Source organism: Tupaia chinensis, unplaced genomic scaffold (genome assembly GCF_000334495.1).
Source record: "Tupaia chinensis unplaced genomic scaffold, TupChi_1.0 Scaffold000311_2, whole genome shotgun sequence".
NCBI classification, from domain to species: domain Eukaryota; kingdom Metazoa; phylum Chordata; class Mammalia; order Scandentia; family Tupaiidae; genus Tupaia; species Tupaia belangeri.
The window spans coordinates 2549802-2574056 of NW_006159803.1; the positions used below are offsets into that span (position 1 = coordinate 2549802).

The 24255-nt window shown below is 40.8% G+C and overlaps 1 protein-coding gene across 2 annotated transcripts in view; it reads right to left on the reverse strand.

Moving 5' to 3' along the window:
• Positions 1–12: 12 nt before the first annotated feature.
• The window catches only part of SLC35F2 (solute carrier family 35 member F2), a 140059-nt gene continuing 115816 nt past the window's right edge, over positions 13–24255 (reverse strand). The window contains exons 3-9 of one of the 2 annotated variants that reach the window (XM_014588788.2): positions 20913–21088; positions 18762–18889; positions 10035–10194; positions 8505–8661; positions 7430–7482; positions 6037–6191; positions 13–792 (exon numbers count right to left, since the gene is read on the reverse strand). In XM_014588788.2, coding sequence (XP_014444274.1) covers positions 607–792; positions 6037–6191; positions 7430–7482; positions 8505–8661; positions 10035–10194; positions 18762–18889; positions 20913–21057 — 984 coding nt within the window. In that variant the 5' untranslated portion in view covers positions 21058–21088 and the 3' untranslated portion in view covers positions 13–606. Of the gene's footprint in view, positions 793–4725; positions 5291–6036; positions 6192–7429; positions 7483–8504; positions 8662–10034; positions 10195–18761; positions 18890–20912; positions 21089–24255 lie in introns of those variants that run through there. The other variant, XM_014588789.2, reaches the window with a different exon arrangement.

The following is a 24255-nucleotide window of genomic DNA, read 5'->3' on the forward strand; positions in this document are numbered from 1 at the left end:
AATGAAGGAGAAATGTTTATTTAAAAAAAAAAAAAAAAGGCAATGGGAAGCGGGTCCCCAGGTTCACTGCACTCCAGTTTAGTGCTTCCATCGAACTCACACCTGTATATCAGGACTTCTCAAGCGCTGCCCCGCCTGTATTCCCGTAAGATGCAAGGCTTTATGGCACCTAAAGCCCAAAAACTCAAAGCCTTCACCCACAGACAACCCACTCCAGAACCATCCTGTACTGCCCCCACCAGACCACACAGCCCAGGCTGCATAGCCTGCTTCCAGGTCTTGGCCTGAGCCACCTTTGCCCCAGCATCTCCCCCATCCTGCTGTCCCACTGGTGCCTCTGAAACTCCAGTGTGGGTCCTGCACCTCGCTCCCTGACACTAACGTGTATTGGCCCTCAAACAACGAAACACAGTCCTAGCCTTGGGCTCTGCTCTGTCTTGCTATTTCTACTTCAGATACATCGTTTAGAGTTCCTTTCTAATCCAAGCACCGATCCAGTCCAGGGCTGCAGTGTGTTCGCTCCAGGCTGGTAACTCCCCAGGTGTTTCTCCACAGTCAGCGGGCTCTGCTTTATCTTGCGAGGTGCATGTGCACCATCTTTCCCAGCTACAAGATAGCAGTGGGGGTCTCCTGGAGGTTCTCCTCGAGCTTCAGTCCCAGGTTGTCAATCCCGATGCTGGTCACCTGGGGCACGCTGCTCTCAGCCGGCTCCGCCGTGCGAGTCGGGGTGGAGCAGTACAGGATAAACCCCACCATGATGATGGTGAAGGACAGGATGTAGAGTCCCGAGAACTAGGAGAAGAGAACAGGCCGTGGGTTGTGATCCTGCACACATGCTCCTTTGCAGCTGTCTTTCACCTGCTGTGCTTTGAGGGTCACTTTCACAAAATCTTTTTTCCTGAAAGTGGCCTAAAGAGCTGCTAAAGCCCCAAACCCTCACATGGATATCGGCGAATGAATGGGCTCTGGCAACACGAGCAGGCACATCAGCCAGCGGGATCCTTGAATATTCAGAAGGGGAACCTCTGCCTATCCCTGTGCTAATCCAGTGCACCACACGCTGCAATTTGTCCCACTCGGGAGAAAATAAGAGCTCATCATGGATACCATAAAAGAGCCTATTTCAGATCCAAGTCACCACACGCAATATTGGTATGCAACAGGAATTCAGGACCTCAGCTGGAATGTGGGGCACACATGCGACATCTGCTTGGTAACTCTTCCAATAGAATTCATTCTGTTCAAGTGTAAGGAACTGTCTCCGCAGACATGATACATAGCAAAAGTTATGGTGGACTGAGCAGATTCCAATGTTTAGAGCCAGAAAGAGCCCAATACATCATTTTTTTTTTTTTTTCAGAAGAGTCTGAAACCCAAAGAGGTGACAGGAATAAGGTCCAGTGAGGACGACCACTCGGGCAACACGAGCAGGCACATCAGCCAGTGGGATCCTTGAATATTCAGAAGGGGAACCTCTGCCTGTCCCTGTGCTAATCCAGGTGTACCACACGCTGCAATTTGTCCCACTCGGGAGAAAATAAGAGCTCATCATGGATACCATAAAAGAGCCCATTTCAGATCCAAGTCACCACACGCAATATTGGTATGCAACAGGAATTCAGGACCTCAGCTGGAATGTGGGGCACACATGCGACATCTGCTTGGTAACTCTTCCAATAGAATTCATTCTGTTCAAGTGTAAGGAACTGTCTCCGCAGACATGATACATAGCAAAAGTTATGGTGGACTGAGCAGATTCCAATGTTTAGAGCCAGAAAGAGCCCAATACATCATTTTTTTTTTTTTCAGAAGAGTCTGAAACCCAAAGAGGTGACAGGTATAAGGTCCAGTGAGGATGACCACAGAGAGTGGAGCCTGCAGGAAGCCTCTCCTACCCTCTCAGCTCCTAGGACTGATCATAGCAGGCAGGTAATTAAAAGGAGGAACCTTTATTAGAAGGGGAGACTTGGTGGAAATTAGGTCTCCTGAATTAGAGGCTCTTACCATTTTTCTTTTTAAAAAGTCTACCCTTTGTTCTAGACCTATACAGGAAATTTCTTATGGCTACTTTATTCAGTAAGTATTTACTCAAGATGAGTTCATAGGAGGCAGAGTGCGTAAGGCCTAACAGATGAGCGTGAACATTTTTAAACCTCTTTTCTACTGTCTGCTTCAAAAACTGAGAGCCAAGGTTATTTTAGATACTACAGGGTTTTTTGTTTGTTTGTTTGCTTGTTTGTTTTTTAATTTGGTGGCATATTGGGCTTAGGGTTCTGTCTTTAGAGACTACTTCTAAAATGCTAAGTATCTTCACTATGCTCTGATTTATTTTTTCCTCTGTCATTCCCTCTGAAAATCACAGCAGACCTGCTCTTTGCTCTGTAAATCTTGAAGTGGCCTTTGACCAAAACAGTAAAATCTGATCTAACAGTGGGCTGCGAGACATGCAGGAACAAGGGGACATAAAGCAAAAGAACTGGAAATGAATTTACAGGCTGCATGCTCCAATTCTGAGAACAGTGGTTTAAAGTCACATGGCCACAAAGTGATACACTAAAGGGCTTTTTCATATTAAAGCTCAGAGCAGTTGAAGAGTAAATATTTAGACTAAGGGAGTTTAGTTGGGTAGTGACAAATATACTTTAACTTAGAAGTTTTATTTCTTTAATCTTTGCTCCTCCTTGGCCATTCTTTTAGTAACAATGAAAGAGTAAAAGTTAAACTGCTAAATTATTGAAGCTAAATCAATGTTTATTTTAAAAAGAAAGCACAGGTGAAATATTGAAGCTAAATCAATGTTTATTTTAAAAAAAAAAGCATAGGTGACTAGGGTTATGTTATACTGTGAGCTCTTGGGCTTTCTTGGGCTTAAAGAGCTACCAACTGGCCTGGAACTGCTGCACAGACACACCATCGTCCCCTAGTGGTAACCATGTGAAATGCAACCTCAGCATCACAGGCTCACTGACTCCCTTAAGGCTGATGTAACCCTTGACAATTTTGCTCTCACAGAAAAGAAAAATCTGGCCTGTGGGGCAACTTCTCTGATTCACTCTGACATTTGTTACTTTTCTATATTGTTACCAATAATGTATAAATGCTCCTTCAGTCTTACTGAGGAGTATTTACCTCTCCAATCTGCCAAGATAAGTGCTGGTTCCTGTCACATGAAAACTTGCAAGGCAACAAGGTTTACACTTCTTAGTAGAAATGTTTGAGAAACCACTCCCACTGAGCTTAATGAATCAATAATTCAGCTAAGCATTGTGTGTTCATGGCAGTTTCTGGGAATAGTGTAAAATCAGTGTCAAGGATTTCTGTCTGGATACTAAAGTTTACATGGGCAACGAAAGATAGTTGGTATTTCCTACTGAAACTAAAATTATCAGGTAACAGGCAATATCCAAACTATTTGCTCAAAAGACTGTGGGGGGAACCAGCAGTTAGCATAATGGCTATGTTGCTGGACTCCCACATAGTCGACCGTGGTTCGAATCCCGGACCTGGTGGCTTAAAACTCACGCCGGGTGCGTGTGCATGCGTGCCCAAGATTCCAAGAGGAGAATGGAGGAGAAGGGATTGCGGTGTGACCATCCCCCCTGGGGGGTGATTTCTCGCTTTCTGTCTCTCTGTCTGTCTGGCGAGCGCACGCGCCCTATAGCGAAAAAACCTCTCCAAAAAAAAAAAAAAAAAAAAGGCTGTGGGGAAAATAGCAAGCAGGTCTACATGCTTTTACTGCAGGTATGCTTAGAAAAGTGTGATTTGTAAGGCAGCAGTTCCCAGAGTTGAGTCCAAAGACCTTGATGATACCAAAGACCTTAGAGGGGATTCAGTAAGGTCAAAACTATTATCACAATAATACTAAAACATTAGTTGTCCTTTTCACTTTCATTGATTTGCAAGTACAGAGTGGAATGTTCCAGATGCTACTTTTTTTTTTTTTTTTTTGGTTTTTTTCTGTAGGGCCTTTTGCTGAGTTTTTTGCTGTAGGGCATTTTGCTTGCCAGAAAGACAGAGAGAAACAGAGAGACAGAATTTGAGAAATCACTCCCCGGGGGGATGGCGCTGCAATCCCTTCTCCTCCATTCTCCCCTCGGGATCTTGGGCACGCATGCACACGCGCCCAGCATTATTTTAAGCCACTGTGTCCGGGACTCGAACCACAGTTGACTACATGGGAGTCCAGCAACATAGCCATTACGGCAACTGCTGGTCCCCAGAGGCTACATTACATGTGATATAAAGAAGCAGATGGGAGTATCTAGTTGTTTTCTATTATGTCCCATATTTTGAAGAGATTTTTAAAAATGCAAATCAGTACCATTCTTCTTATTTTTTTATTTAAAAAATACAGTTTCTTCATTAAAATGTTATTTAAGTAATCACATAATGTTTATTATTTTCTTTTTCTTTTTTTGGGGGGGGAAGAGATTTTTGCTAAAGTGTACATGTGCTCACCAGAGATACTGAGAGACACAGAAAGGCAGAAGGCAAGAAATCACTCCCCCAGGGGGCATGGCCATGCTGCAATCCCTTCTCCTCCATTCTCCTTAGAATTTTGGTCATGCACATACACGCACCCAGCACGGATTTCAAGCTTCAAGGTCCAGGACTCAAACTGAGGTAGGACATGTGAGAGTTCAGTGACGTAACCATTAAGCCATCTGCTGACTCCATATTTACTGTTTTCTTAATGAGTTAACCAGTATTTTAAAAATTTTCTTAGTTTTTAACTTCTTATATTGTAAGTATTGTTATAGTGACTAAAATCCTCAATTTTTAAGCATTAAAGAATTCTGAGATCAGAAAGTAGGAGAGCTGCTTCCTTGGGAGTCTTCAAACCAGCTGTGACATAAAAACAAATAAACAAAAACTTCTTATTTGGTTCTCTCTAATGTATGAAACTTTAACATGATGAATTCCTAAGTGCGAGAATCTCATCTTAGTAGTGAAAGGGGAAGGGGACTGCACTGGCCTGACAGAAGACTGAAGGAGGAGACTGGAAGCCAAGATTTAGTACTGACTTTACCGTTAACCAACTACTGACCACGGGTAGGTAAATCACAGAACTACACAGAACCTCCCTGGCCCTTCATTTCCCCGTCTCCAAAACGAGATGCTTCAATTAGTTACCCTCAAGGCAAGAGGTATCGGACTTGGTGGATGTTACTTTTCCAAATGACATATTCATTTTCTCGCTTCCCCTGAAGACTGATGTATTTCCTCCCACTCCATGGGCCTTGAGAATTAGTATGTGTAACAGAAGATTACATTTGGGAATGTCCTGATGCTGTAGAAACAGAAAAAGTCTGAAAATCCACTGGACTTCAGGACCTTTAAGGTCCCTGTCAGATATGAAATTACTTTAAAAATGTAACCAGTCATGAAAGAAATTACTTCAAAGATATAACCAATCATGAATGCATGATAATATGGCCATCACTCCTTCCTCTCCATCCACTACTCCAAACTTTTACCTGTTCACCAAGGCAAAGAGAGTGAACAGAAAAGTCCAGTCTAAGTTAGATTGTCCCTCAAGGTCAACAGCAACTCTAGGATTGCTTGCTGGTCACCTAGCAGTATGCATTAACATTTTCATAAAGTAGTGTCCTGGGCCATATCATCAAAAATAAAATCTACTGTATCTCACCCTTTAGAAAAACCCTAGAAGGTTGATTCTTATTTAGAAAAATTTGCTAATTCAGAAGCAGTTCTAAAGGAGTAAAGTCCTTCCAGTAAAACTCTTGCCCCAAGAGGGTAAGATGGTTTTACTTTTGGATCTAAAGTTTTAAAAAAGAATAGAACAAGGGACCAGCAGGTGGCATGGTGGTTAAGGGTGCTGGACTCCCACATGGCAGACTGCAGTTCGAGGCCCAGATCTGGTGGCTTGTGTTCTCACTTTCTCTCGCTCTCTCTCACTCTGTCCCTCTCGGGTCAAATTAAAATAAATAATTCTTTAAGAACAATAACAACAAAACCCTACTACCTCTTTTGGACCAAGCAAGTGTTCCTATTTTAAAAAATCTACTTGCTTACCTTATAGCCAAATAGAAAGAGTCCAAAGAAAAGACTGTAGAGGTCAGCCGTCAGGATGCCTAGGTTGACAGAAGTGGCACTGGTGACTTTAATCACCAATGGCATAAAGCTGTACAGGCAAAACATACAGAGGGCAAATGCCACAAACAGCAGAGCTGTGGAGAAAATGGAATAGCTAATATTATGAAAAGAAATCAGAAGACAAGACAATTAAGGCTTGGCTGCCATATACAACTCCCTAATCCTTACTATTAACAAAGCCTCATGTTGACAGTCAACACCACAAATGAGACCACTGAACTCTCAAGAGAAACAGTAGTAAAAACAAGTTGTGATACAGACGAACGAACTCAAAATTCCAACAGGCTGCTGGATGATCACAGGCCATATACTCTTACATATGGTATAACTCACTCACTTTTATCACCCCATGCTATCCATCTCCCTCACGGGAGAGGGACACCTGTCATGAAAGGTCTGGAAAAGCAGAATCAATATCACGTATGAAAAAAAGTCACTCATTAATTTTGGCCTTTGTTTGGTTGGATATGATTTGTCTATTTGGATTCCAAATAAACTATTTTTAGGGCATCCCAGACAGCTATTAGGTTCATTGTATTTTGTTCATCTCATTAAATTAAATGCTCCAAGATAACATAAAATAACTATCCTCTTTAGAACAGTGCGAGTCATGTGGATGTGGCCTATATTGGCAGTATCGCTGCGTTGCAACCACTTCTTCAGTCTAGTCCCATTCCCAACACACACCCGCACACATATTCACTCATATACTCTTTCTGTCGACATAAGTTATTTAATACGATTAAATTATCCCAGCATGGTACACAACCTTCAGTGAAATTTATGTGCTATTTAACATCTGTCCGCCCATCATCACATAACATTCAAGTTCTTTCCCAACTGTCCCATCACCATTTTCTTCTGCTCTATTTATTTGTGCAGATATTTAGGAAGATCAGGAGAGGAGCAATGGGGTGGCGGGTGATTACACATAATTAGATGATGGGGGTTAATGTTCCACAAATCCCATGGAGCAGAAGACAACCTCTCCTCACAAGAAGCGGGAGGACACTAGATACAGATCTAATTGAAAATTAGTGTGACTGAAGGTTGGTCTTCCGTCTTATTCAGAATTCCTCATAAAGAGAGGCTATTCCTGTAGGTGAAGATTAAGAATGAACTTCTATGGAGGTGTGTCTACCAATTTCCAGAGAAAACTCAGTGTAAACCACTACAGCTAGTGTATATTAAGTTACTCTGAGCTTTTATGAAGATGTCTATTACTAAAATGAAGAATAGATGTATTGGGATACTTTTTTTTCAATTAAAGGAGAGAACACTGGCTAGAAAGAATGATCACTGGCTTACATACCTATTTTCCAGTCCCAATGAATGCTGGCAATGTCTTTATATTCCACGATCAATCTAAGATTTAAAAAAGAGGTCACAGGGAGATCCATATGCTAGTTTTCACTACCATGTAAACATTTTTGTTGTTATACTTAGCTAAGATAAAGAATAATGCTGGCTTTAAAATTTTTCTTAGATTATATTATAAAACATACCTATCTTTAATAAAAATGACAGATAATAAAACCTGAGGAATTCCCAAAAGTATGTTCAGCTCCCTCTCGAGTGCTCTTCCATAGTAGCCAGCTAGAGGAGGAAAACCTGACATTTTGCTTTCCCTTTGAATAGGTTAGGAAGTTCATCATTTCCAGGGGCCAGCAGATGGCATGGTGGCTAGGGCGCTGGACTCCCACATGGCCAAGTGCGGTTGAAGTCCTGGACCTGGCTGGCAGCTTTCTTTCTCTCTCTCTCTCTCTGTCTGGTGAGCACACATGCCCTGTAGCAAATTAAGAAAATAATAATAATGACAAATTAAGTTTTTAAAATTCTTTAAAAATAAACAAAGGAAGTTCATCATTTCTGAAAGTAAATGAAAAGCCCTTACTGGTAATGTCACTATCCCACTGTGATCAGAAATCCTGAGCATCACACATGTATGAGAAAAGAAGGCATCATTCATGATGTTTTAACAATCTGCTAGCAGACATTTAGCAAGTTACTGATGTCAGATGTGAATCTGGGCCAAGTAAGTAATGAATATCAGTAGTTAGAAGAAAATCCTCTGAGGCCCATCCAGGGGTGTGCTGTTTAAGTCAGATGGATACCACATGCCCGACCGTGCAGTTAGAGTACTGCACTGGTGGCTGGGAAAACATGCTAGGGTAGGTGCCTGCATGCCCAAAATCCCAAAAGAAGAATGGAGGAAAGGGGACTGCAGTGTGACTATCTCCCTGGGGTGGGGGATGCTTTCTCACTTTCCCTCTCTTGCTCTTTTTCTCTCTTCAACAAGCACACCTGCCCTATAACAAAGCAATAATAATAATAATCCTCTGATATAGTTGCTTACTTAGATTTTAAGAAAAATTTTAGAATCTTACAGTTGTATGCCACTGATAATGGTTCCGAATAAGCCCACCATTCCTAAAAACTCCTGTCTGCTCAGCTTCTTCACGATGTATTCTTCGCAAACATTAGAAACGGCATAGAGAGATGCCCCAAGAAGGACCAAGATGTCTCCGATCAGTACTTGGCTCCCTGGAGGAAGACAAGTCACAAGGAAGAATATGCTGTCAATAGGTGAACCTTGGGACCAGCAGTTAGTGTAATGGCTATGTCGCTGGACTCCCATGTAGTCTATTGCGGTTTGAGTCCTGGACCCAGTAGCTTAAACTCACGCTGGGCGCATGTGCGTGTGTGCCCAGGATCCCAAGAGGAGAATGGAGGAGAAGAGATTGCGGTATGGCCATCCTCCCCAAGGGGGTGATTTCTCGCTTTCTGTCTCTCTGTTGCTCTCTGTCTTTCTGGTGAGTGCACACGCCCTATAGCAAAAACCTCTCAAAAAAAAAAAAACCAAAACAAAACAGTGAACCTCTACAACTTGCCTACAGGAGTTCAGCTGACTTGTGTTCACTTAAATAAGATTTTACTGAAGGAGAAACCCTGGTTTCTAGATGTTTAAAGTTTCTTACTCTTCTCACTTTCTAACATAAATCCAATTTTTCATAAATTGATCCTGTAACATGACAAAATTAATGGGATTTACTGAAGGGTCAGGAGAGTTGGAAAACTATAAGGATAAAACCTGTTTTCAAAATAATTTTCACTCTTTATTGAAGAAGACAATGAATTCACTTGTAGACTGGGTGAATTCTGCAGGACTTAGATTTCTATATGCCATCAATTTTGTGAACTTGGAACCAGCAGATGGCATAGCGGTTACGTTGTTGGACTTCCACATGGCCAACTGTGGTGGGAGTCTGAGACCCAGAGGCTTCAAAATCACTCTGGGTGCACGTGCGTGTGTGCCCAGGATCCTGGAAGGAGAACAGAGGAGAAGGGATTGCCAGCGTGGCCATCCCCTCTGGGGGGTAATTTCTCATGTTCCCTCTTACTGTGTCTGTCTCTCTTTCTCTCCATGAAAGTGCAAGTGCCCTAAAGCAAAAACTTCTTTAAAAAATAAATTATGTGAAGTTGACCCAAAGTACAGCAAAGTGTTCTCATCCAGCAGAGTGACTTAGAAAATGGTCACCCAGTGAGCACCAAGTGTCCTTTCTGGTAAAAACAAAACAGCCAAGAATGATCTAGTAGGTTTTTCCAATAACTACTCTAAGTGTATGGCCAAAAGGAGATTGTTGTACTATGGGTATATAAAGAAATGGCTCTCTCCTGAGACAAAATAAAACTATTGAGAGGGGGCTGTGAGCATGTAGGAGCATGAACATTGTCTTGCAGAAGTAGGAAGTAGCTACAAAATATCAGAAGCAAGTAAATCTGAACATAACATTGTAAGTGCAGTTAGTCAGGGCATGTTTTCCGCTTGTATTACATCTTTGCAAAATATAAGTGAAAACAGAGCAAAATGCTTGAATGACTTAACCAGAAACAAGCAACAAGCAACAGAGTCTTACCTGAACTGTCTTCCCTTCCTGCTAATATGTCCGCGCCAACCATGGTTCCAACACCCAAAAGACAGACAGACACAGCGATGAAGTGGATCACTCTATATCTTGCATAAAGAATAAACCACGAAAGAGCCATCAACACAGGAATCCCAAAGCAATCCAAAAGCTGCATGGAAGGAGAAATGGTTGAAAACATCTCTCACTAGCTAAAAGACGGGTAGTTAAGTACAACAGGAGCCGCATTCGCTGAGCATTTATCCTGTTATTGCCAGTGCTGTACCAAGTGCTTTACCTAGAATGACTCATTTAATCTTTACAACAACTCCACACATTGGCAATACAATCCTGTTTTATACAGGAAAAAAATGAAGAGGTGAAATGTTCTGTCCAAAATCACACAGTTAAAAATGGGAGAGGCCAGCAGGTGGCATGGTGGTTAAAGCACTGGACTCCAACATGGCAACCACAGTTTGATTCCCAAATCCAGCCGCTTGAAAATCATACTGGGCCCGTATAGGTGCATGCCCAAAATCCTAGAGAAGAATAGAGAAGGCATTGTGGTATGGGCATGGCCATCCCCCCAGGGGGTGATTTCTCACTTTCCCTGTCTGATGAGAATACATACCGTATGAAAAAAATTAAAAAGTAAATAAAAAGGAGATTGCCCAGTCACCGGGCCCAAGCAGTGAAACACCACTGCACAATGCTCAAGCCATATAGGAAGGCCCAAGGTTCAGATCCCAGGTCAACTTGAACAATGCCAGTGCAGCTGTGGACACACCTGTGATCCTTGCTGGTTGGAGGGCTTGGGGGTCGGTAGGTGAGGACTATAGTGTGGTAAGACCCAGTCGAAGATCCCCCTCCATGAGAGAGAAAAAATCTAAATATATACATATACATAGGAGAGCCAGTTGTTGCACTTAAGAACTTGCCCAAGAGCTTGTGCAATTTACTTCTATACTCCCTCCTGTATTTATTTTTGAGTCCAGTAGGCTAACTTTTCCTCCTGCATGCATCCATTTATTCAGTCAACAAATAATTTACTGAGCACCTCACATGTGCAAGACACTGTGTGAGGAGCTTGGAATACAGAGGTGGATGACATGTATGCTCTCAGGAGCACTTACAAGCCTAGAAAAATATGGGGAAAAAAATCAGGGGTCAGCAGGTGGCGTGGTGGTTAAGGTGCTGGACATTCGCACATGGCCAACCACGGTTCGAGTCTTGGACCTGGTGGCTTGCTTTCTCACTTTCCTTCTCTCTATGTGTCCTTCTCTGGTCAAATGAAAATGATTGAATGAATACATAAAATTAAATAAATAATTCTTTTAAAAAATATCATACAACCATATATTTAATTGCAACTGAGCTAATCAGTGCTACAAAGCAAGGTTACCATGAAAAAGCAAGCAGACACCACCTCCCTGACACAGTGTCTAGACCCACTCATATGTCACCATGTTAGACACATGCTTGCTTGAAACAAATACTCCTGATTGTCTTCATTGTATACTTCTCTATCACCGGTTGGTCCTGTGTCAAGAAGATACTTGCTGTACCCAGATATTGCCTATCTAAAAGGCAGGAGGATTAAGGATGCCAAAATAATAGCAAATCCAAAATCATTTGTAAAATAAAGGAATAACAGAGATTTTACTCATTCGATTCTTAAGTCACAAACTGTATGTAAATTAAAGAGTAAAATATATTCAAAGATTATTCTTGATACATCTACAAATTTTGTGTGTATGCAAGGATAAAATGCATCCCTTTTACTAATAACAAACCCAAGTATGTTGTTTTGCTGCCCACCTTGTTTTGTTCTTTTTAACCTTGTTTCTGATTCTCTCTGGATCTGTTTTATCTTGGACAGGACAGGCCTCTAAATCTCTTGGGGCTCATTTGATCCTGTCCACAATTGTCTACTGACTGCTTTTCACTGAAATATCACTGAAGTCCAACACATCACGTGTAGGAATGGGCGCCTTGCCTGTTATTTATTCCAGCTGCAGAACTCTAATCTCCTAAGTGCTTTATTGAGCCTGCCTGAATAACAAACCATTAAATGATGCAAATGATAATGGCCTGTCCCAGAAGACCCCAGCAGAACCCAGCCACAACAGCTTAACAAAGCCTACACTACATTCCTTAAACAAAAAAAGGAAAAAAACACTCTAAAATCCATCATAGAACACTCCCTATTTTCAATCGTGTCTTAAAAATCAAACTTGAATTTGCTTCATCTTTAACAATTTGGGGCGGACAATGTGTGGCCCTATAATGGAGCTGCCTATCTCTGGGAAGTGCTACCTCAGGCCTGCCGGCAAGCTGTGTGATCTCCAGTCAGTCACTCCCTGAGTCGAAATGCAAGACAAGAGATCAGACCAAAAAAGCTCACAGGTTCCCCCATCCAATCTAAAATGCCACAATTTCTTATCTATCACCTATTGTCATTTATCTTGGACTGGAACTTCCTTTTCAAAATGCATGTTTGGTGGTGGATGCCTTCTCTTTGAAGATTTCAGTTCTAACAAAATCATTTCATCTTCAAAAAGCATCATATGGAGTCAGTCCTACCGCACAGTGGTTACATACTATGTACAGGGAGGTGGATCCCACAGGGTTGACCGCTATTTGAATCCTGGCCCCATGGGTTTGAAAAACATACTGGGTACATGTACAGGGTTATCCGAGAAGTCATGACCTATTGTTCTATGTAAAAATGTGTCATGACTTTTCCAACAATCCGATACAAGTGTGCTCAAAACCCTGGTGGGAAGGATGAATGGAGCAGGAATTACAATGTGACCATGCCCCATGAAGGGTTTTCTCCCTCTGGCAAGCATATATGCCCTCTAGAAATTAAAGGGAAAAAAAGGAAAGAAAAAAAAAAGAAAAGAAAAAAAGAAGTTAGAAAATGATCTAATACAGGGAACCAGCAGTTAGCGTAATGGCTATGTCGCTGGACTCCCATGCAGTCAACGGTGGTTCATGTCCCGGACCCGGTGGCTTAAAACCCATGCCGGGCGCATGTGCGTGCGTGTCCAAGATCCCGAGAGGAGAATGGAGGAGAAGGGATTGCGGCGTGACCATCCCCCCTGGGGGGTGATTTCTCGCTTTCTGTCTCTATGTCTCTCTCTGTCTGTCTGGCTAGCGCACGCGCCCTATAGTGAAAATCTCTCCAAAAAAAAGAAAAAAGAAAATGATCTAATACAAGCTACTACCCTTTCATATTACCCAGGTCAGATAATCAGCTTGAATAATTCCAATGACAGTTGTCTCTGCTGCTAGAGAAAGCTTTCATTGTTAGATGTCCTTTTTATAACACATTCCTTGCTTGGAGCATGACTTTAAAAACAAACAAACAAACAAAAAAACACTTATTGGGGCCAGCAGATGGCATAGTGGTTATATCACTGGACTCCCACATGGTCGCCCATGATTCAAGTACGAGACCTGGTGGTTTCAAACTCACTCCAAGTGTGTGTGTGTGTGTGTGTGTGTGTGTGTGCGTGTGCATACCCAAGATCTCAGGAGGGGACTGGAGGAGAAGGGACGACAGCATGGCCATCTCTCACTTTCCCTCTCACTGTCTCTCTCTCTCTCTTTCCAGTGAGTGGACATGTTCTAAGGCAAAAACCTCTTCGAAAAAAATAAAAATAAAAAACACTTACTTATTCATCTATTTATTTGTTGAAATTTTCAAGTCACTGGGTCTGGGACTCGAACTGCAATTGACCATGTGGGAACCCAGTATCTTAACCAACATGTCACTTGCTGGGCCAAGCACATGACTTTTGACAATAAAATGCTTAGAATGAAAGAAATTATTATTAGAATGAAATTAGAATGAAAGGAATTATTTTGATAGCACAAGGTATGACCTTCAGTCACAAAATTCAAGTCTAAGTGTTTTGTTTAGCTGTGTTTAGACCTTGTACCAATTCAAAACCTGTAATCATTATTAGTCAGAGATAAAAATTTCTGGAAATTGTAAAAAAGTAATTAAAACAAATGTGAGATTATGAGAGTAGAAGTTACTAGCAAATGCCATTTTCTAAATATTTATACCTTGATTATCCTGAATGCTAAAAGTATACCTAATTCATATTTGTGATAAACTTCATTTTCTAGGTAACACCTAGTTTTAATTTTTATGAAATTCTGAGTTCTTTGTGTGCTTCTCAGATATATATCTTAACAAATTATTTCTATTTTTTTTAGAGAAATTTTTGCTATAGGGCTTGTGCACTCACCAGAGAGACAGAGAGAGAGAAATTAACACACAACCCCCAGGGAAGATGGCCACACACACACCCTGTGTGAGTTTCAAGCCTTCAGGTCTGGGACCTGAACCGCGGCCAGTCATGTGGGAGTCCAATACTTTAAGCACTACATTACCTGCTGGCTCCTCTATTTGGTTTTCAATGACCAGAGGTCATGTGACTTCGGAGAGAGATAGAGAGACAGAAACAGAGAGATGGAAAGGGAGAGAAGGTGAGAGCATCCCCAATGGAGCATGGCCATGTTGCGATCCCTTTCCTTCATTTCTCCATCCTGTCAGAATGTTGGGCATGCATACACATGTGCCCAGCCACTGGGGCTGGAACTGAACCATGGTCAGCCTTGTGGGATCCAGCTTCCCCAATCATTAGGCTACAGGCTGGCCCAAATATTTTGTTATCTCAGTTTTTTAACTCACGGCAATCAAAAAATAAGAGATTGAGTGAAGACAATGCTTAGTGCAACAATACGGAAAAGAAAATAGTTACAAAATGCATTCTGGTTTATATTTAATAAGTGTTCACATTGGAAAGTACTGAGTTTTCATCAATCCTCCATATAATTTTCAAGTAAAATAATTTCACTTTATTTTTTACACACTTTTTAACATTTGGAGATCAAATATCTCTGTGTTTTACACAGTGAGAAAAATGATACATAAAAGTTATAAATTCACTAAACTGTGAAGTCTAAACTTGACACTGGCATCAATCTCACTTTCACCTCTGTTTATGAAACATTTTGTTGTTAGTAATGGTGAGTCAGTGCTGCGATACATCCCACAGCTTGCTAACATCAAGACAACTGAATTAGTCTTCTTCAAGTCCACTAGGTTTAAAAGTATTGCAGTGTAGCAACATTATTCTTTTCACCTACTGCAAATAAACCTAATAAAGAAATAGGGAAAAAGGCCCATCCTGAGATGGCTACTGAAGTTGAGCTGTGAAATATTGCTTTCAGGGACTAAAAATGAAGATCTTCTGCTGAGACATCCCCCTCCAGATTCATTATTAGTGGATAGGGCTACCTCTGTATCCCTCTCTCCATCTTTCTGTTTCTTTCTGCTCCTTTGTGTTTCTCTCTTTTAATTTAAAAAAGAAAATTTTTTTAAGTTAAAGTATTCTCTGAGCTCCCAAGCCCCTCCTTTATCATGCTAATTTGTGCCTTTCCCCCTTCCATTTAGGAAAGGCACAAACCCAGGCCCATCCTGAGATGGCTACTGAACTTGAGCTACGAAATATTGTTTTTGTGTGGCACGCATGCTTTATAAAATTAAAATATAAAATTTTTTATTTTTTTTTTTCCTTCTTCTTTACCCTTCTCTAATTCTTTTCATTGTTCCTTTAACTTCATTCCTTGGTGCTCTGCCTCCATGTGCTGAGTGTCTAGAAAGGTCAAAGTGAACAGTATCCAAACATCTGAATATGATTAGGGTCAGAATATTCCTTAATTCCTACTGAATCTGATGCACAAAGAGTAAAAAATGGAATGGAAGAAAGATTGCAGATCACCTCTTCCTGCACACCTCTGAATGCTGAGATTGAACTTAAAGATATAGGAAGAAACACACCATCCATCAGATGACCAGAAATCACTGCAGGATAACAAGAAATATGGGAAAGCAAGAAAATACATCTCCTCCAAGGGAAAAGAATAACTCCTCTTCATCCTCAGATAGTACAATGGAACTCACAGAAATGTCAGATAAAGAATTTAGAATATTCCTAATGACAAAGCTAACAGAGATGGAAGAGAAGAGAAACAATTAACTGCAGTAGAGGCAGGAGAAAGGAGCCGACAAATTCCAGGAGATGAGGAAGTTCTTGCAAGATCTGAACGAGGAAATACACACCATAAAAAAGAATCACATAGAACTACTAGAGATGAAGGCTATAATACAGGAAGCCAAAACCTCCCCTGAAAGTATTAAAAGCAGATTAGACCATACAGAAAATCGAATCTCAGATATAGAAGACAGGATCACTGGCCTAGAAAAATCTATCATGAAGACTGAGAAAAATGTCCCCCCAAATGAGAATAATATACGAGAAATACTAGATACCATCAAACATCCAAATATCTGGTTAATTTGTATCCCAGAAGGTGAAGAGACTAATAAGGACATTGATAATCTATTCCATGAAATCCTGGAAGAAAACTTTCCAAACCTAGAGAGGCATTCAAAGATCCAGCCCCAAGAAATACAAAGGACCTCAAATAGAATCAACCCAAGAAGATCTTCTCCAAGACACATTATAGCCAGATTGACCAAAACCACAAAGACAAGATACTAAGATTGGCAAGAGAGAGAAACATCAAGTTCCCTACAAAGGATATTCCATCAGGCTCACATGGACCTCTCATCAGAAACAATGCGAGCAAGGAAAGAATAGAAAAATATATTCAAAGTGTGAGGGGGGAAAAGCAATTTCAACCAAGAATACTGTACCCGGCAAGATTATCCTTCATATTGGAAGAAAAGACAAGAACATTCTCAGATAAACAAAACCTGAAAGAATTTACCAACACAGACCAGCTCTCTGAGAAGTTCTTTTTTTTTTTTTTTTTTTTGAGAGGTTTTTGCTCTAGGGCACGTGCGCTCGCCAGACAGAGAGAGACAGAGAGACAGAAAGCAAGAAATCACCCCCCAGGGGGAATGGCCACGCCGCAACCGCTTCTCCTCCATTCTCCTCTCGGGATCTTGGTCACGCACGCACACGCTCCCGGCGTGAATTTTAAGCCTCTGGGTCCGGACACGAACCACGGTCGTCTACATGGGAGTCCAGCAACATAGCCATTACGCTAACTGCTGGTCCCCTCTCCAAGAAGTTCTGAAGGGAGTGCTATACCAGGAGAACTAAATACAGACACACAGAAGTGAGAGTTCAAAAAGAACGTAGAAAATGGCCAACTTAATGGTAAGGACAAGTCTGGAATTGAATATTATATCCCAGAACTGAATCAGGAAGATTGGACAATGACAGAAGATAAAGTACATGAGACTGAACTGGTGAAATAGAATCTTATGACTTTTGACTAAAACATTACTGATTTTCTTCTAGGCTTTGTTTTCCAGATTTAAGGATTTTTGTTTTGTCTTAAGCTGCCCATAGGTTCATGTACCTACTATGTGAACAGAATCCTAACCTGTTTCCTGGCTTTAAGTTTTAAGCAAAGCTCTCTTAGCATTTCTTTGATTTTGATTTATTAAAGTTAATACCGGTTTTCTTGAAATTAAAAAAATACCTATTTAATGACCACAGTAAGCTATATAGCATGAGCTAGGTGCTACTTTATAGTATATTCATTCTACTTAAGAGTTTCACACCTACAGTCAGACATGTATTCACAGATATGTATATATCAGCTGACCTATTGAAAGTAGACTATTTAAGATATTTTGTGAATCAATAAAATGTTGGGGGGAAAAATGGAAAACAACTGCAGACACCAGAGACAGTGGGGGAGGATGGTGGGAAATGGCAGAGGGTGATAAATAGGGGGAAAAATATATATACATATATGTATATACATATATATGAAACTAGAAATGGAAAATTATCAATGATAACAAGTATGATTAAGCCACTATGCAGTATATTCTGGATGGGAAATCACATTTTGTATGCTGTGACGATGCTCAGTAAATGAATATAAAATTAATTAATTAATTAAAAATTAAAATTAAATAAAAAAAGAAACAGGGATGAGCGGTTTACCTTTGGTTATCACCTCTCCCCAAAATGTCTAATAGGTTCCTTCCAATGGTTTCTTGGTCATGAATTATCTACTTTGCTTGCAAATCTCCCTTTTTTTTTTTTTTTTTTTGAGTGCAAAGGTACATGCACTTTTATTTTTTATCTTTATTTCTTTTTTAAAATGCCAGAGGGGGCATGCACTTAGCAGAGAGAGACAAAGAGAGAGAAACTGAAAGAGGGAAAAACCACTCCTCAGTGGGGCATGATCATACCACAGTCCCTTCTCCTCCATTTTCCCATCCTGTCAGGATTTGGGGCACGCACACACATGCACCTGGTGTGTTCTTCAAGCCACTGGGACTGGAACTCAAACCACCACTGGCCTCATATGACCTGCATTCCACTAGACTGTGGGCCAGCCTGATACATCTTTCATATGCCATGTTGGAGCCACACATAAAACAGAACCCTTGTCAACATCACAGTATCAACTGCCAACTAAATATTTATGCTCATTTTGGCAGGAGCTTTTCTAATCTGCTATAACATTAGCAGTTTAGGAACTCATTAATTTGTATACATTTTCACTAATTCTAGGAAACATTACTCATTAGAGCATATGCTCCACTGGAAAACAGATATCATCAACCTGTGTTTAGGTTTTCTTCGAGGGAAAAGGTTTTCAATAAAATTAGATTAACACATATGCATTCATGTGCTCCTCCTGAGGTTGGTCAGAGGCTCCTCTTACCTGGACACTGGTCAGAGTCGTGTACTGGTATGCTCTGACAATCAGGTAGTTAGCTTCTACGTCTGCCAGGCCCAGCAGGATGTACTTCCACCACTTTCTTTTCAAGATATTTAGAAGATTATCACTGCCTAGTAGAAAGAAATCCAGGTTGAGCGCATGTTAGTTGATAATGATACATGTATATTAATTGGGAAATGAAAGAGTCAAAGCAAAGGTTTATTGTGTATTTCAAGTATGGCCACTGCTGATTCCATAATTCATAACCCAAACTCCTGCAACAACTCAGCAGTCAGATTTTTTCTAAGTATAAAACCCTGGCATCAGAGCTGGCAGGTGGCATGGTTGTTAAGGGCACTGAACTCCCACATGGCTGCCGTGGTCTGAGTCCTGGACCTGGTGGCTTGCTTTCTCACTTTCCCCTTCTCTCTCTCTCTCTCTCTCTCTCTCTCTGGTCAAATTAAATAAATAAAGTTAAATAAGATAATTCTTGAAAAAAATTTTTTTAAAAAAGGGAAGAAAGAAACCTCAGCATCATCACAGACCAAGTATTCAATGAAAGCACAAGAGAAAAAGTAGAAGTGCTTAAATTCCTTTCTTTGCTTTAACAAACATCAGGTCTGGATGTGAGCTTGGGTGTCATCGCTTCTGACAACACATAACAAACAATTTTAGAAAAACAAGGATGCCTGGCACAAAAATGCTAGCACCTACATTTTCCCATTTTTGTGTGGTAAGCTAGAAATAACAATTCTATAATGGTTCTAAATAGCTTAGACGGACAGTGATCTAGATGTTAATTCCTTACCAATTTTCTGTCTTTATTTCTCCCAAAACATATACTTTTTGTTTTGTTTTGTTCTGTTTTATTAATTTGCTATAGGGCACAAACACCTGCCTGCCAAGGTGGGAGACAGAGAGAGTGAAAAGCATGCCCCAGGGGGGACAGCCATGTCACAATCCCTTCTCCATTCTCCTCTTGGGCTTTTTGAGCACAAGCACACATGCACCCAGCGTGTTTTTTAAGCTGCTAGGTCTGGGACATGAACCACACAGTCAGCTATGTGGTTTCCAGCCACCTTAACCATCCCACCACCAGCTGGTCCCACAGACTCAATCCATACGCAACCAATGTTCCATTTAGCATTCTCCATGAAGTTGGAAACACATCGAGTGATATTCTTGTTTTTCAAGTATTTTTAATATTGTCTCTTAATTTTGTCAGAGAGAAAAAAAAAACCTAACTTGTAATGACATTTAGCACATTTAAAAATAACTTCTACTCTGTTATAAACAGTTTGGTGCTACTTAACTTACTCAACAAATTCAGTTTCATAGAATTTAGAAATGGCATAATTATTTTTTTCCTTTTTTTTTTTAACTTGAAAGAGGGTGCATGTGTTTCTCCAGAGAGAGGGAAGGTGAGAAAGCACTTTCCTCTGGGGGATGGTCAGGCTGCAATCTCTTCTCTTTCATTTCTGCTTCATTTTGGGATCCTGGGAACATACATACATGTGCCCACCATGTCTTTCAAGCCACCGAATCTGGGACTTGAACCATGGAGTTAGTCATGTGGGATCTGGCCATCTCAACCATCATGCCACTGGCTAGCCTGAGGTGGTACAGTTTTCTAATAATTTTTATTAAAAGAATTATTTCTTTAACTTTATTAATGCTATTATTTTTACTTTGCTGTCAGGCACATTGCTCACCAGGAGAGACAGAGAGGCAGAGAGAAAGTGAGAAAGTAAGCCACCAGACCTAGGACTCGAACCTCAGTTGGCAATGTGGGAGTCCAGCATCTTAACCACCACATCACCTGTCAATCCCAATTTTCTAATTTTTAAAAAGATAGCTATCACTGGGTACTGGCAGGTGGCATGGTGGTTAAGGCGCTGGACTCCTACATGGCTGAAGTGGTTTGAGTCCTGAACCTGGTGGCTTTCTTTCTCTCTCTCTGTCTCTCTCTGGTCAAATTAAAAGATAAATAGTAATAACAAATAAAATAAAATAAATCCTTAAAAAAAGATACTATCATTTTCCTTTTCTTGGTTTTGCCTTGTGTTTTATTTTTTAAATGTTCAGAAGCAAAAAAAAAAAAAAAAAAGTATGAAGATAATTTTGCTGAGGAGGAAATACCTGTACTTGACATACCTGATTGAAAGGCCAGCATCACTGTATAAATTAGGAACAGCAAGCAATAGTTGATAAAGCTCTGAAGCATGGGGGTATTCACTTGGTATTTTTCTGCCAAATACTGGCTAGTGATGGCTGTCCCACATATACACAAGGACAACATCTGACCCAGAGCCACTGTTTTCAAAATATTCCTAGAAAATAAAGGAAGAAATCAGAATAGTTTGCAAGGAAGGTACACCTTACACACACACACACACACACACACACACACACACACACACACACCACATACAAGCTGTAATGCTAAACACAAAGAAAAACTTATAATGCTAAACACAAATGGAAATTCCAGGTAGTTCTCTATTGCTTTTTATTACTCACTTCATGTGCATGAAAATCAAATTACTGGAGTTTGAGAGATGGCATTTTAATTATATTTTCCATTTCTGATTCCCTTCATTATCACAAGAACATATTTCCCCCATTTTTACCAAATATCCACCTAGAAATCATTTTGATTATTCAGTTATGTTATATACTTTTGAAGATTATGGATACTTTTTAAAAATCTAGCTTTCAGTCCACTTTTAAATTCTCCTTATTCGTAAATGTTTAACATTTTCTCATCCTCACTCTCCCAGAGACTTGATTTCTTCAACTGTCTTTCTAAAAGCAGAGATTTTTCAATACTGCTTACATATTAGAAATATGGAGCTTGGAAATGAGTTCTACCCCACTCGAGCCTTCAGATGCAACTCCAGCCCTGGCTGACACTGACTCTGCAGCCTGATGAGTGACCCTAAAGCAGAAGGTGGAGCTAAGCTGTGTTCATACTCCTGTCCGTGAAGACTGTGAGACAATAAATGTGTGGGCTTTTTTCTTTTGGAGAGGTTTTTGCTATACGGCGCGTGTGTTTGCCAGAAAGACAGAGACAGAGAGATAAAAAGCGAAAAATCATCCCGCCCAGGAGGGATGGCCACACCACAATCCCTTCTCTTCCATTCTCCTCTCGGGATCTTGACCACACACGCACATGCGCCCGGCGTGAGTTTAAGCCACTGGGTCTAGGACTCAAACCGCGGTCAACTACACAAGAGTCCAGCCATATAGCCATTACGCCAACTGCTAGTCCCAATAAATGTGTTTTAAGCCATTATGTTTGCAGTAATTTATAACTCAGCAACAAATAACTAGCACTTTGTTGTCAATAAATATTTGTTGAAGGAATGAATGAATGAATGTAAATGGACAAAGAAATTACATATGTGCCCAAATATATGATACTTGCCCACTTGCCAAGTGAGGTGGGATGGTTAAGAAAGACAAAACCTATGACATTACCATGACATAAAAGGCAAAACTAAAAAAAAAAAAACTTTAAGAAAAAGCCAGCAGCTGGCTTAATGGCTATGTCACTGGATTTCCATGTAGTCAACCATAGTTCGAGTCCCAGACCCGGTGGCTTAAACTCATGCCAGGTGCATATGCATGCATGCCCAAGATCCAGAGAGGAGAATGGAGGAGAAGGGATGGTGGCGTGGCCATACCCCCTGGTGGTTGATTTCTCACTTTCTGTCTCTCTGTCTCTCTCTGTCGTTCTGGCAAGCATATGCGCCCTATAGCAAAAACCTCTCAAAAAGAAAGAAAGAAAGATTAGCAGGGGATTGGGGAGGGAGGAGCAGATGGTGGTACACCGGTAACATGCCACAATCCGTGGGGCTGACCCATGAGAAGATTCGGGGTTTGTGTCCAGAGACCTCCCTGAGTACACCAGGCATGTGTGTGCTGCAGCTGGGGCTGGAATGCAGTATCAAGACTAAGTTGAGGGTATTATCCTTCTGTATCTCCCTCTCTGACTTTCTCAATCATGGAAGAAATAAACTGGAAAATAAATAAATAAAAGAGAAAAGAAAAAAATATCATCAATATCACAGAGTTAGAAACTGTAGGGATAAGTGGCATTATGGCTAAGAAGACACAGTATGGTTCACAAGCTAGAACTTGCTAGATCTTTAAAGAAAAATTTTGTTAGCAGTAATGTCCAAATTCATATTTCATTGGGCTGAGTTAGAAGATAAGCATGTGAATGCAAACATAAATAGTTCTTTTTAAAAATGATGTGAGGAAGGAAAATAGGGATGGGGGACAGAGTTTGAAGACTAAGCAGCAATTCTGAGGACAGGGTTTTCATTGTTTTGTTAAGGGAGCAAGGAAATTTAAACATGTTTGGAAGATGAGCAGAAGGCAAACGAGAGTGTAAGCTTAAAGATTCACAAGGAAGAAATTTAAGAGATGATAAAGACATCTCCTGGAAAACTCAGGGACCAGGACTGAAAATACTGCAAACTTTGATTTTAAATGTTCTCTATATAAATAATTATTTAGGGGCTGGCAGGTGGTGTGGCAGTTAGGGACGTTGAACTCTCACATGGCCAACAACAGTTCAAGTCCCGGACCTGGTAGCTTGCTTTCTCACTCTCTCTCTCACTCATTCTGCCCCTCTATGGTCAAAATAAAATAAATAAAGTTAAATGAAATAATTATTTAAAAAATATTTAAACTTAAAAAAAAATCAGAAAGACAATAAAATGTGAGTTCATTATCACATGAAGCTCAGTGTTCATTGAATGCACTATTTCTCCATGCTAGCAGCAAAGTAGAATGCATGGGGGTGGGGGTGGGGGAGCCATTTTAAATGCTGGTTCCCAGGCCCCAAACCAAAGCAATTGCAGGGCCTAGACATTGATTATCTTTAAGCTCCTCTAGTGTTTCTCAGGGACCCGGGCAGAGATGACTGATGCAGTCCAACTCTTCCACGTCAGAGGTATCAAGGGGCAGCCCAGAAAGGAGATGACTGCCTTTCTGAGCGTCTATTCAATTACTGGGATATAGGTGTAATTATTTTCTTTCAAGGCCTTCTGGGGTTTCTTCTAGCTTCAGAATTTTATTCTATCACTCCTTTCTCAGTTTTTGTTTCTTTGTTCGTTGTTTCTTTCTTTCACTAAATAGGTACTTTGTGTCCAGAGCTATAGGGCACATGTGCTCACCAGAAAGACACAGAGACAGAAAGTAAAAAATCACCCCCCCAAGGGGATGGCCACACCACAATCCAAGGGGATGGCCACGCCACAATCCCTTCTCTTCCATTCTCCTCTTGGGATCTTGGGCATGCACACACACGCGCCCAATGTGAGTTTAAGCCATTGGATCCAGGACTTGAACTGCAGTTGACTCCAGCGACATAGCCATTACGCCAACTGCTGGTCCCTGGTAGCTTGCTTTCTCACTTTCTCTGTCTTTCTCTGGTCAAATTTAAATAAATAAATAAAGTTAAATAAAATAATTTTGGGGTCTGATA